Raw genomic sequence first — 13,582 nt, forward strand, 5'->3', positions numbered from 1 at the left:
GAAACGGCTCCCGTAGCAACAGGGTTCCGGGGATGTTTTGGTTCGCAGGAGATGCTCCCTAAGTGCTCTTCTTTGGTGGAGGGGGAAAACAAAGTTGGGTTGGTTCGGAGCCAGGAAGCCCCTCGATTATTGCAACTTAAAAAAAAAAAGAAGAGATGGCTGGCTTTTAGCCTGTTTTCAGCATGTGCCGCAAAAGCTTAAAGGAAATGTCTTGCGGGGGCTTTGAGACCCGCAGATTTATTTCACTGCCTCTCCCCACCCCACCCTAGCAAAACAAAGAAGCAGACAAACAAACGAAAAACACAAAAACCTCCACAGATTTACAGCTGTGGTTGTGAAATGTTGGGACAACAGGCCCTGAAGGAAATGGGCTGTATTAGTCGTCATCATTTCATGCATACTGTTGTAAATGCAGTGCTCAGCTGGGTCATTGAAGATGGGAGCTTGGAAATGTGAATTAGGGCTCCTCAGCCAACCTGGTTATTGCCAGTTGTATTCTACTCAAAAAAAGAGAGTAACTTTCCTAAATTCCAGGGTGCCCCCCCTACTGTATTGTACACCCCCACCTCCATGAAGATCTTTCTCTTCAGGCAGGCTGACTGACTGACTGATAAGATTTTTTTAAAAAAATGGATTGTTGTGCTCTTGTTGCTTTTAAATGTATTTCTGGTATTTATTTCATTTGGAACAGAATGACTTGTTCCGTTTTTTTTTTTTAATTGCATGCTTAGTCTTTTTAGTTTTTAAATACTGTTTTTTTAAATGATGTAAGGCGCCTTGTGTCCTTCGAAGGAGAAAGGTGGGGCAAAAAATACAAACAAACCATGCTGGTTACTGGCTGCAACAAAAAGTGCACCAATAATAATAATAATAATAAACAATCAGGGGTCTTTGAGGCTGTAGCTGATCTCCACCTATCACCGGTAGGGAGATAACTGCTATAAAGGTATTGCAAAGATACCTTTACAAGGCATCACAAGACTTACTGGAATATGGTGCAGCTCCGTAGGTTGGCATGCCTGACTGCAGAGCGAGGGGCCAGGAGTCTGAAACTCTCATTGAACCTCTCCGGGGAAGAGCCAGCCAAGATCAACAAACTATGTGGGGTCCATGGAGTCGTGTGCCCTTCCAGCGGTGTAGCCTTGAGCGAGTTACTCAGTTCCAGAGTGATACTAGAAGGAGGGACTTGTGTGTTTAGTCGTTAAGTCGTGTCCGACTCTTTGTGACCCCATGGACCAGAACGCACCAGGCCCTCCTGTCTTCCGCTGCCTCCCGGAGTTGGGTCAAATCCATGTCGGTCGCTTCGATACCAACTATTGAGTGCTCGTAGTCAGAAAACCTTGGAAGGACTTTTGTAACACAAAACAACTTGACGGGATGTGATCATTATTAATTAAAGATTACTAAACAGATATATTTGAAGTAATGCAATGTAATGCTGCCAACTCAATTTACCTGGAATTGCTGGAGTATTATAGTGTAGATGGCTAATCCTTTTTCTATGTTTTGTCATCTGTGTCTTGCCCTCTCCTCTGCCCCTAATCCCACTGAGTAATTCAGGGACGTAAACTTTTCCGATTCTTCAGACTGTGAACTGAGTCCACTGCCTTGCCTGTTGATGCTACCTATAGCAAATTGCTTTTTAAAAAGATTCTCGGAGGATTTGATCTACTGTGACTCATTTAATGAGATTTCACGATCCCGGCACAGCACCTCTTTTTATCAACCAGCTGAACACATCAGGTGCTGAATTACACACCCGTCTGTCTTTCGGCTGTTTGCTCTCTGGTGTATGCATCTCCCCTACAGCGGAAGAAGGACTCTGTATAGAGTCTTAACTGCTTCTAACGTCAAACGTCTCAGTATGGTGTAGTCAATGGAGTGACAGACTAGGATTCGGGAATCTGGGTTTGAATCCTCGCTTAGCTGTAGAAACTCATTAGGGTTGCTGGAGATTGGATGCAACTTGGCAGCATGTAGCAACAACAGGTTTGTTCAGGAAGATGTAATTTTTTTGGGGGGGGGGAGGAAGCATTGGTCCAGGTGTTCTCTGTCGGAGGACAGAGCCCTTCGGGCCTTCCATCTAGTCCTGCTGCCACCACGGACTGGAAAACACCATCCTTCCAGTAGTGTTGAAATAAGGTTCAGGTTGCTAGCCCATTCAGTTTCTGACATGAGCGCCCATTGTCTTCTTTGCCTCAGGCAGCAAAATATTTTGAACGGACCCTGATGCACCAAAACTGCTCTCAAAGGAAACGAAATGGGATAGCTGTTATGAATCAAAATGGCACAAGAGGGAAGACAGATTAATCTTAGTTAACTAGCTTTGCTGATTCTGCCTGTGTCTTTAATCACCTTCTCCTCCAGGAATGCAAAGATAATATAAATGCAAAGCATGTTTGCTGGAGATGGGTTTTATCTGAGTGGCCTGACACTCTATAAAATTTACTGTTGGCTTTTTCTTGCTGCCAAGCAGAAAATCCTTCACACGTTGTCATAGCTCATCAGCTAGAAACTACAAAGAAGGGTGCCTAAAAATCCACTTCATCCGAGATTTCTTTTTAAAAGGAGACCAGAAACTGACTGACTGGCAATGATAAAACCCCTTTAGCTTCATCTCGGTTGAGTTGTAAGAGAGAACCGCATGGATATTGTTGATTTCTGAGGCAGGCAGTTATCCTGACAAACCATGGTTTAACGTTACATGAAGGGGCATGCAGATCAACATTAGGCCATGGTGGTTGCTGACTCTAACCAGGAAGTGCTGTAAATCCAGCCCTGTAGCATTAAACTGGACTGTGTCGGTTTAATGCTACAGTCAGGGAATTAAAACAAAAGGCAAACCCCCCGCCATTTCGTATTGCTCTCATAATCAACACCCCTTCTCCTTCTTTTGGCCATGGCCCAGACTTCTTCCAACCAGTGCCAATGGCCTAGGCCCTGAGGCTAAGCAGAGTCCATCCTCAATTAGCTAATGAATTACAATATTTTAAAGCTACTTTTCATTATTTTAGACAGCACACGGCTTTAATTCTTCCAGTTTCACCCAGCCAACAGTACTAAATCCCTCTAGTATTGTGTATCTATCTTCACTGGATGTGTGGGGGGGAAAAAAAACCTCAGACTTTTTCTTTATTCTGTTTTAGAACTATTCCTTCTTCACATGTCGTCTCTGGAGAATCTTAATTAATTGCTGGGGTCGTAGGTTGCACCAAACAGCTTGTAGTTCTATTATTAGTAGACTTTTTAATTTATGTTCCCAGTTTTTCTTTCTGTCATGTGTTCACGCCTTTGTAACAGTTTCCGGATTTTTCCCATCTTAAAAAAAAAAAGAGTGTTTATGTGATTGTCCCTTCCTTTCCTCCCCCACCCAATAAACTTTTTGACTTGTTAAATAAAGACTTTACCATTAATACAGCTTTATTTCTTTGCCGCATTTCGTTTTTGGCACTTGCCTCATTTTCTCCTGGCCTGTCTTTTCTCCTTATTTACATTTTTGGGTTCATTTATCCTGCTGCTTTTCTCTCCACTGAAGACACATTTGGGAATTTTGTAGGCTAACTCTAATTTCGGTTTCATCCAGAGTAGACCCATTAAAATGAATGGGACTTGATAATGGACCGCATGGTCATGAAATTAACTAGGTGGCTTTGGCTCTGTTATACCCTCTCCACAGACTCTGCCCCACAGGGTTGTTATGATGATGGCGAAAATCCATATGTGCCGCTTAAGACAATAAGTGGGATAAAAATGCAACACACACTCTTGCACATACTGTACATACGTGTGCACAATTTCTCACCATTTGGTAGCCAATACCGAAATGTTACTTATCTATCCAATGTATTGGGCTTATAATAGCCCAGTGATTTAGGCAACTGATTGTGGAGCCCGAGGTTGGGAGTTCAATTCCTCAGTGTGCCTCCTGGGAGTAGAGCCAGCCTGGGTAGCCTTGGGCCAGCTGCACCGTCCCAGGGCAACCCTGGAAAATGGGAAGGGCAAACCCACTTCTGAATATTCCCTACCTGGAAAAGGTTGCCGTAAGTCAGAATTGACTTGGCAGCACAGGATTATTATTATACAATATCTTATTTCCAGTCGTGCGGATAGGATGGAAATGCCTGTTTTAATTTCCAGTGGAGAGGCCACGGGGATGAACTGCATTCAACAGAAATTCAGCAGTGACCCATGATAAATTTTCAGGCCTGCCCCACAAATTCCATGCCGACTGAGGTCAGCTCCTTCCTGCCTGTTAAGTTTTATGCCCTGATGTTATTGAGAATGTTTTTCATATGGAAATCAAACCGGAGGAAAAATGCTTGTACAAGCAGATTCAAAAGCGCCATCCCGCCTCTGGGTCAAAATTCAGTTGCACTGAGATGATAGAAATTTAAGCGGGGGTAAATGTTCCATTATATGTACATGCTCCTCTCCAAGTGCAGCTGTCTATTCTGATTTTAAAGTGCAGGCAATTTAACGTCTTCCTTCGAACTCACGGCGTCGTTAACACAAGCACAAGGATCGCAGCTGGTTTTTGCAATTAAAAATGGAAGGTGGTTTATAACCAGTGTTGCAGGAGCCTGTACACAGTTTAGGCACAGATAAAATAATAGATCTGTACTTAAAACTAGGGGGAAAAGGTGTTAAACGTCCAGAAAGCTAATTCTCTCCTCCCGGGTTTTGCTAGAGCATACTGGTGGTGTGAGGGTGGAAAAATGTGTAGGAAAGTGTGGTGAAATCGGCTGTTCAATCCATGAACTGCAGAGTGACCATGGTGGCTCTCCCCCCTTATTTAGATATTACTATGGGTATACCGATATTCATAAATCCATTATAACATAATGTTGGATTGTGATTTGGGGAGATCCAGGTTCCCATTCCCCGTTAAAACAGGCTGGAAGATCTGGGTTCCAGTTCTTCTCACCTCGACCAACCTCGCAGGGCTGTTGTGAGGACAACGGGGGGGAAAGGAAGGTGACCACCTGGGCTACCCTGAGGGCACTGGAGGAAAGAAGAGAGAGGGGGGATAAAAATTGTGCATTAAAAGTGTTTCCAAATTTAGCATCACCTATTAATCCACAGATCTTTGTGTTGATGATTTGGGGGGGGGGGGCTGATAGATGTAACTATGGACTGCTAGCGGCTGACCACTAGGCCATACTACAATTTATAGTACAGATATGTACCACTGCCCCCTCATTTAGGCAGTGTAGGCTTAGGTTGGAATGCTGTTTTCATGGACAGAGTTGCTTTTTCTAAGGCCAGGTCTGGCCTGCTCTTCTACTCACAAACAGAGCAGAACCACTAAATCAATGAGAACTTAGCAAGTCAACCCTTGTTTAGAATCCACTGATTCAACGGGTCCACTGCGTTAGGATTAACAAATGGATTTAGATCCACAGCACCAAGGAAAGCAGTATCAGGGGGTACATACGCCGTGTGATTGCCACAGTCTAAGGTCTCCCTGGTGTTTCAGTACTTGGAAGGTCCAGGGGAGAGCTTGGACTTTGTTAGGCGGTTGAGCTGTCACTCAGTTCTCCTCTGGTGCTTGGAGCACAGTCTACTCTCAGTTCCCCCTGATTTCGGTTGAAATCACTGACGATCTTTGGTTAAAAACCTTTGAACCCCACAAAAGCTGAAGAAAACACAGAGAATCTGTGAGTGGGTGGCTGCGCCCCATGTCCAACCACTGGCTCTTTGCTCTGCCCTATGATCGCCCCCAAATCTCACAAACCCTTCTGATTCAGGCACGGCTGGCAAATTTATCAGAAGACAGCACACATCCCTCGAGGAGACTATTCATTATTTGGTTCCAGCAAGAACGCAGCCCTTCTGCTTCCGAGAAAGGGTCTTATTATCATTTCCAGCCCGTACGAAATGCATTCCGATTTGTAACCCGCGCATGGATAAAGGAGCAGATGCACCCCTAACGTTCTCAAGGGAAGTCTGAAATTCACACCTCCTGAAACCTGAGCCGTCCGTCTTCTTCCTCCACCCTGACACTGTCACACTGAGAACTGGAAACAAGGGAAACTATCCAGGCAATTTAATTCGGCTGACGGGGAGCAGCAACCCACCACGAAAGCAGCTAAGAGTGAATCCTTGCGGTCAGCTCCTTTTTCAGCTTAATCGAAATGGACAGCTGGATTCAGAGTTGAACAAAAGCCTTCAGTGTTCCCGAGAAAGGTATGCAGAAGGCAGGTTGATGTACAGCTGGTCCACTCTGGAGACGGATGGACAATAGCCCGCTCTGTTTTTTTTCCTTCTTCGAGCTCCACCGGGCTACAAAGCGGCATGCAAGCTGCAGTTGTCCTCAAATGTAAACATTAACCGTTTCCTACACAAGTATGGGATGTCGCCCGGGGCTTCGAAAGCAAATGCTTGCAATCCTACAATGAAGCAGAATAGGCTTATTCCTCTGCTAAGATTAGAGAGAGGTAGCCCTCTCCTTGCTAAACAGGGATTTAATTATTGCTCGCAAAGGAAGGAGAGAAATGGAACATACAGAACAGCCAGCAAAAATACTGCAAAAAATTGATGTAGAAAAAAAAAATCTACTTGCGGCTTGTTGCTTGAAGCAGTCGTGTTTGTTAGTTTTGCTGTCGATCTGTTCAACTGTAATGTTTTTTATTCTTTCTACTTAAAAAAACCCGGCTTAACCAAACTATGATTACATTTTTCCTATGAATCCTCGCCACCACCAACGGCATCATTTTATAGTGGGAGATCTATTTCAGCATTAAAATGTTTTCAACTTTATCAGGGACACAAGCATTTTTTATTTGTAGTTGTAAAAGACATTTCCGCACACAGAGCAGCAACGTTTCCCTTTCCTCCTTTCACCAAAAGGTTAAAGAGAAATATGTTTCATAGGCCAATAGAAATGGGACAAAAAAAACTGCAAGCTTTCAACAGCACAGATCTCTTCTTCAGGCATACTAACTTATAAATGGTGATAATGTGCAGATCCTACTTTACCATTTCACCTTAAAAACAGCATGAAGGTTATGTGGTTTCAACCTCAAGCCCCTTGTGCTTTTCTGAGCATTCCGCTTGAAAAAGGGTTCTGTGTGACCTCTAAAGCTTGCGGTGATTTTCATCCTTATCTGTTTGGCCAAATAAAGATTATTACCAAGTGCAGATCTTGGGGGTTTTATGCAGCATGTCCCACCAAAGCATCTCAAGGCTGTGAGATCTACTCGGACTCTCCTCACGAACAAGAATAATTCTTACTGCCCTACAAACACACAAGCAATTGCTCTTTTCAACAACCCCCACGTTTGGTCGTAAAAAACATGCAGGACACCTTTTCAAAGGGATGCTTTGCCTCGGTCCCTACAACATCTGGACTTAAAAGAGGCAAGACCAAGAGGGTCCAAGTTTGATGTTTGCAGATGTACCTGTAAGGCTTTGAACCGCCATTCAAGAGCAGGAGTAGCCCAAAGCAGGCTTATTCCCTGCCCGGATTCCGAAACTCATTTCAAAACTTGGTGATTACAGCATTCGAAGGAACACGGCCGCTGATGTCATATCACCGACGGCCCGAGGATTCGGGTAGAGGAATGGTACAAGCCCGATGCAGTAAACAATGATAAGATTGCGATTTATTTCATTTTTATTCTGGCCTTCTTCCAAAGAGCACAAGGTGGCGTACACCGTTTCCCCCACCCCTATTCCCCCCCTCACAACAACCCTGTGAGGTAGGTTACAAGAAGACAGTGACTGGTCCAAGGTTTCCTGATAAACTTCATGGCCGGGTACACAACGTGATAACCAGGTCTCCCTCTGTTCAACACTCGCTCTGAAACACTAGCTCTCGAAGCATCGGGAGCGTGGCCCTGGGTAGTAAAAAAACCTGTTAAGAGCGGTACGAGGATTGGAACTCATGATCTTGGGAGATGATGATTGCTCCCAACGCTGGAGGCCTTCAAGCGAAAAATGGGCCACCCTCTGTCAAACGTGCTTTGACGTGGATTCTTGCCTTGACTCAGTGGTCTTAGAGCCCCCCCCCCCAATTCTTCCTCCATTATTCTATGATTCTAAGCTAGAAACCGGCCTGCCAATTTGGGTGGTAGATAAAAAGTACAGTACAATGTTTTGTTCCGGGTTACCTAAAACCCGCTGCATAGACAGAATTCCTTTGGAGATCAGGTGGAAAGAAAGTTCTTGAGAACATGTTACTGCTCAGAAAAGTCACATTTTTAGACTCCCCTCCCTTGCCGCCAGCACAGGCATAACCCACATCTTTTCGAAACCCAAGGATATGCATTTTAAGGATGCACGCTGGCATGGATGCCTCTGGGCGCGCTTGCAACGGAGAGGCCAAAAGAGACGTTGATCCTGGAGATGACACACGGACGCACGCCCCCTCTGCCCTGCATTTTAAAAACACGCTGGGATCCAACTCACCCTCTTTCGAGGAAAAGCTGGTGGGGGAGAAAGAAAATGGATGAAGGGAAAACCACCCGAGCAGTCGTGCCATCAAACTGTCTTGTCTCTCTTTCCCCTCCGCCCAATCTAAAACGGAGAGGGATGGAAGAAAAAAAAACCCATTTAAAAGACTTTTCTGGAGACACCCTCTTCTGGAGACCTCTCGGTTGGGCCCTTCAGGATCGTAAATATTGCCGGCCAGTCGTTCAAAATCTTATTTAGAAAAGGAGCGTGGGGAGGAAAAAAAAAAGAAGAACTCGTTCCGGAAAAAAAGCTCAAGGTGTTACCAGTCATAGTTTATTTTGTTTCGTTTTTTAAAAAAAGGACCCCACCCCCTCCCGCCCCAAAATAAAAGCAACCCACAAGGCCACCGCCACGGCTTTTCCCCCGAAGATCGGGCTCCCTCATTCGCCGGCAGGCTGTCCCTGGGGTGGGGCGGTCGACGTGATGACGCTGCCGGTCTGCAAGGGGACGGCGCCTCCTCCTCCTCCTCGGGATTCTTCCATCCGAGGGCGCTTCACATCGGGCTCGCTGGACGACTCTTCCACCTCTTTATGCCCGGCCTCTCCCACCTGGCTGACGACCACGGGAGGGGACGAACTGGCCTGGGTGGCCAGGAGCTGCAACGGGTTTGTGAGGGCTGGAGAAAAAGACAGAAGCGAGAAGAAAACTTGTCTCTTCCGGACAAAAAAGGACGGCCACCCTCTCTCCCGTTCATGACTACCGTCACACTGTCACCTCCATTCTGACTTCTGCCCGGTACGGTTTTCTAGGTACAGAAGACTCAGATGTGGTTTCCCCTTCTCTTCCTCTAGGGGGAGCCCTGGGGCTGTGCAGCTGGCCCAAGGCCACCCAGGCTGGCTCTCCTCCCAGGAGTGCAAGGTCGGACACCCAACCTCTAGCTCTGCATCCAGACAACTAAAACCACCGAGCTATCCAATTCATTAGGGTCTAATTCAATGGTTAGTCCAAACCAGAGTAGACCCATTGGCTTAAATTAGGGACAGGCCATCTTGGTTGACTTGGGTGGTCTACGTTCTCTCTTTCTCTCTCACACACACAGAGGAGAACCATGGTAGGTTACGGAAAGAAGGCAGGAAGGCAAGCAGGAAGGAAGGCAAAGATGCAAAGTAGAAACCACAGGTCCACAACCTCTCTAAACAGGTCTGAACAAAGAAGAAGTGTGTCCTTATTCGGATGCAACCGACAAACACCCCCCCCCGGTTCTGCCCATCAACACGTCACGCAAGCGGCAGGAAGAGAATTAAAAGGAGTCGCAACGTACCGTAAGCGCCGCCAGGGATGCTGCCGGTGGGGACGGCATGCTTCCCGTTCTGCGTCACCGCTCGGACAGGTAGCTGGTGCTGCCCGATGGTCATGGGCGTGGCTTGCTGGAAGATGGTGACCGTTTGCCCCGGGACACCCTGAGACATCTGGCTGGCAACGGTCTGAATGACGCGGCTGGCAGTGGGGATGGCTGCAAACGCGATGGTGGGCTTCTCGTCCCTCCCTGGGAAAAGAGGAGCACACGTCACCCACCAACGAGAGATGTTATCTATTTCCCAGTTCTTCTAGGCCAGGGGTTCCCATCTTGGGGTCCCCTCCAGATGTTCTTGGACTACAACTCTCAGAAATCCTGGCCAGAACAGCTAGGGGTGAAGGCTTCTGGGAGTTTGAGTCCAAGAACATCTGGGGACCCAAGGTTGGGAACAATTATTTGGGCAAATGTGGAGCATCCTTCTGAACTGGTGTTATCCTTATGCACGCACAAGGATACAAGCATTCGCTACAGTGAGAAAGTCCCTTCCTGCCACTTCTAACTCTCTTCTGTGTTCCGTTTTTAGGAACACAGGGCGAGGCGGGGAGAAAGACTTTCTGGCTGCCCTTTGGTAGCCATGCATAATTTCTTACAATCAACAGGAAATAATTTTATGGCTTCCTGTTCCATGGTGGCAAAGCAGATCTTTTTTGGGGGAGGACACTAGGTGAGAAATTTCGGGAGCGTATCTGAAAAAAGCAACTGCCCCATGTACACCTCCCTGACAAGATGGCTAGGTGGGGGAATTCTTATATGTATTCATCTAGTAATCCTTTCCCTTCAACCTATGACACCAATACTGTCTCCTTGCTGTTATTACTATTACTATGATTACTACCATGACTAAAGGATCTGTACACTAGATTTTAGGGCAAGAGGCCCTTAAAAGCAGTTCACAAATAAAAAGATAGGAGTTAAACCCCCCCAACATGACTTTATATACAAACCCCCTCCCCCAGAAATTTCAAAACTTTTGAGGCTATTAGCTGAACTGAAAGCTAAATATTGAAGTCTTTAAAATCAGATACAACCTCTTATCATTTTAACAAAGGCATTTCAAAGATGGGATAAGCAGGAAGGTCTCTCTGCTGAAGTCTAGACCTAAAATTCCCAGTAACTTCTGATGTTTGTACCGGCAGATCCCTGACTAAAAGCCAAGTATATAGCCTTAAATTCCACTGATATAAATTGAAGAAACAATTGCGTTACAGGAGGACCCCTGTATTCCATGGGATCGGTAGCTGCGATCTCACTTATCAGTGGTTTAAAAATAAAAATTCAGAAATAAGTTTTTCCAGGATGCAGTTACCAGAACTGGCCACTAGAGGTAGCCAAAGACCATGCTCTGTCTATGGTTCACCATTATGCAGTTTTAGGCATGGGGGGCACTTGGAACCAATTCCCTGCAGATATGTGGGTCCTACTGTACACGGCTGTAACAACTGGATTTTTCCTGCATCACCCCTAAAACCCTTTTTGGCGCACAATGATCTTAGCACTGGGGAGCTGGAAGGGACGCTATGCATCATCTGGCTCCACAGCGTTGAGCTGTTCAGCAGTCCTGGTTCTTAACAACACGTGCGTTACTTAAAAGCAAATGTATCTGGTTTAAGCAAACACACTTAGGCAGACAGATGTTTAAGTTTCTTGGTTAAATAAATAATTTCCCTTCAATGCCTCAACAAGGAAGAGACAAACGCGAATCCTTCAGGTCTCAAGAGTGGAGTGGAGTGGATTTATCCTCCCCACAGGTCAAATGACGTGAAAGCCGATCGGTTCAGCTAAAACTTAATTAGTGTAATAATTGCGCTTGTTAAGTGATAAGCCATACAAATTGCCTGCCTTTGCCCCGTTGGTCTCGGTGAAGGGTCAGCAAAATTACTTGGATGCTAATGCAATATGCAGAATTATCTGGACATGAAGAATTTACGTGAAGTCGTTTTTTAAAAACAGCTTACTTTGAGATAATTAGTTTTGAAGCACTGCAGGTTCCCCCCCCCCTTCCGTTAATTGTTTACCTGATTTATATTCTATTGCCCTTTTCTTACGAAGTATATGTGTATCAGTGTGTTCAAGTCAATTCTGACTTAGGGCGAGCCTTTCCAGGGATTTCTAGATAGAGAATACACAGAAGTGGTTTCCCACTCCCTCTAGGGGGCGCCCTGGGACTGTGCAGCTGGCCCAAGGCCACCCAGGCTGGCTCTTCGCCTGAGAGACAAAGTGGGGGAATTTGAACACCCAACCCCTGGCTTCACAGCCAGATACTTTACTCTCTGAGCTATCCAGCCAGCTTTTCTCATGGACGATGGCCAAAAAGCCCATCAGCAACAAAAAACAACAACACATTACAGTACTGCCAATTGTAACAGAAAACATATTGCATTGGTTGCCATAAGCGGATTGTCTGAAACCTCCCTTTCTAAAACTCTTAAGTATTTTAGAAAGACCACAGCTTTCCTTTTTTCCACAGATGTACACCTGGTGGCAGGATTTTTTGTTCAAGTGGGGCTGAAAGGAACAGCCCTTCTAGACCTAGAGGATGATGACTCAAGACAGGCAATGTCAGAACTGCCCGGGGGGCATTTCTCACCCCACTCACATCCTTCAGGCCACACCGGCTGCTCTCAGCCAAAATTCGAAACTTGCTGCGGGTTAAAAAACAAACCAACCCCAAACATGTCCAGTTTTTTAAAACCGTGGCCAGAATCTCACCGATGCTTATGTAAGGTTTGCACAACATGCTGCTGCTGAAGAAGTGCTGAGATGTGCTGTGGTTGTGCAACCGGGCGCACAAGCACGACACACCCTAGCGCCTCAAATTGTCAAGACATGTCGTGCAGACTTTACAGGAAGATCAAACAGATTCTGGGCACTGGGCTCAAACAAGGTGGGGACCTGGGAAAGGGCCTTCTCTGTGGCCGCCCCCGAGACTGTGGAACTCCCTCCCACTGAGGGCCAGCCTGGCCCCATCTTTGCTGTCCTTCCGCAAGCAGGCCAAGACCTCTCTCTTCAGGCAAGCCTTCTCTCGGTGACTGACTGGGTCAGTGAGATTTTTAAACGGATTGTGGTGCCTTATGATTGCTTTGAATGTGCTTTCAGTGTTGCTTCGTTTACTGTTTTTAAAATCTCAATAGGCATTCAGCTGCTTTTTAACATGTGATACTTATGCCGTGTTTTTAAATCCATCGTTTTATCCGCTGTGAGCCCCCTTAAGGCCCCCTCTGGGGAGAAAGGCAGTATATAAAGAATAATAAGAAAGAAAGAAAGTAGATTATAATATTGACATCTCCCCACGGCTAGCACTACCTCGAGGCTCACCGGCCAAATCTAAGACAGCTCCGGTTGCTTCATGGACGCCGCTGGCCGGCCCCTGGTTGGTCAGGATGTATCCGTTCGCGGAGTTGGCGGAGGTGGTCACAACCCGGACCATGGTCACCGTCGGGGCTTGTTGTACGACATGAATGGCGTGAGCCGAAGGCGGCTGAGAGGTTACCAGGGAGGCTGGCATGTAAGCCACCGGCTTGGTGATGAGGGCAGAGGGGCGAGGAGGGACCGCCATGATGACCGGCTGGGCACTTACGGGTGAGCCTGAAAGGAAGGGAAAAGGGGTTAACCATCGCTGTCAGGAGAGACGCTTCCTCTCAAAGATGCCCAGCATTCATTCACATAAAAGCAGGGGGGAGGAAAAAAACACACCAATAATTTTTGGTCTGGACAGCCCGTGTATTTTGAAAAAAAGGTAAAGGTAAAAGTTCCCTTTGACAATTTTTGTCCAGTCGCATTCGACTCTGGGGGGCAGTGCTCATCCCCGTTTCCAAGCCATAGAGCCAGCAT

The 13,582-nt window shown here is 46.3% G+C and overlaps 1 protein-coding gene across 3 annotated transcripts in view; it reads right to left on the bottom strand.

Annotated features, from left to right (window-relative positions):
- Nucleotides 1-7,577: 7,577 nt before the first annotated feature.
- FOXK1 (forkhead box K1) overlaps nucleotides 7,578-13,582 on the bottom strand; it is a 54,951-nt gene continuing 48,946 nt past the window's right edge. Inside the window, exons 7-9 of one of the 3 annotated variants that reach the window (XM_072982749.2) lie at nucleotides 13,052-13,336; nucleotides 9,716-9,940; nucleotides 7,578-9,070 (exon numbers count right to left, since the gene is read on the bottom strand). In XM_072982749.2, the coding sequence (XP_072838850.2) occupies nucleotides 8,835-9,070; nucleotides 9,716-9,940; nucleotides 13,052-13,336 (746 nt within the window). In that variant the 3' untranslated portion in view covers nucleotides 7,578-8,834. The remainder of the gene's footprint in view (nucleotides 9,071-9,715; nucleotides 9,941-13,051; nucleotides 13,337-13,582) is intronic. The other 2 variants (XM_072982751.2, XM_072982752.2) reach the window with 2 other exon arrangements.

Source organism: Pogona vitticeps, chromosome 13 (genome assembly GCF_051106095.1).
Source record: "Pogona vitticeps strain Pit_001003342236 chromosome 13, PviZW2.1, whole genome shotgun sequence".
Classification (NCBI taxonomy): domain Eukaryota; kingdom Metazoa; phylum Chordata; class Lepidosauria; order Squamata; family Agamidae; genus Pogona; species Pogona vitticeps.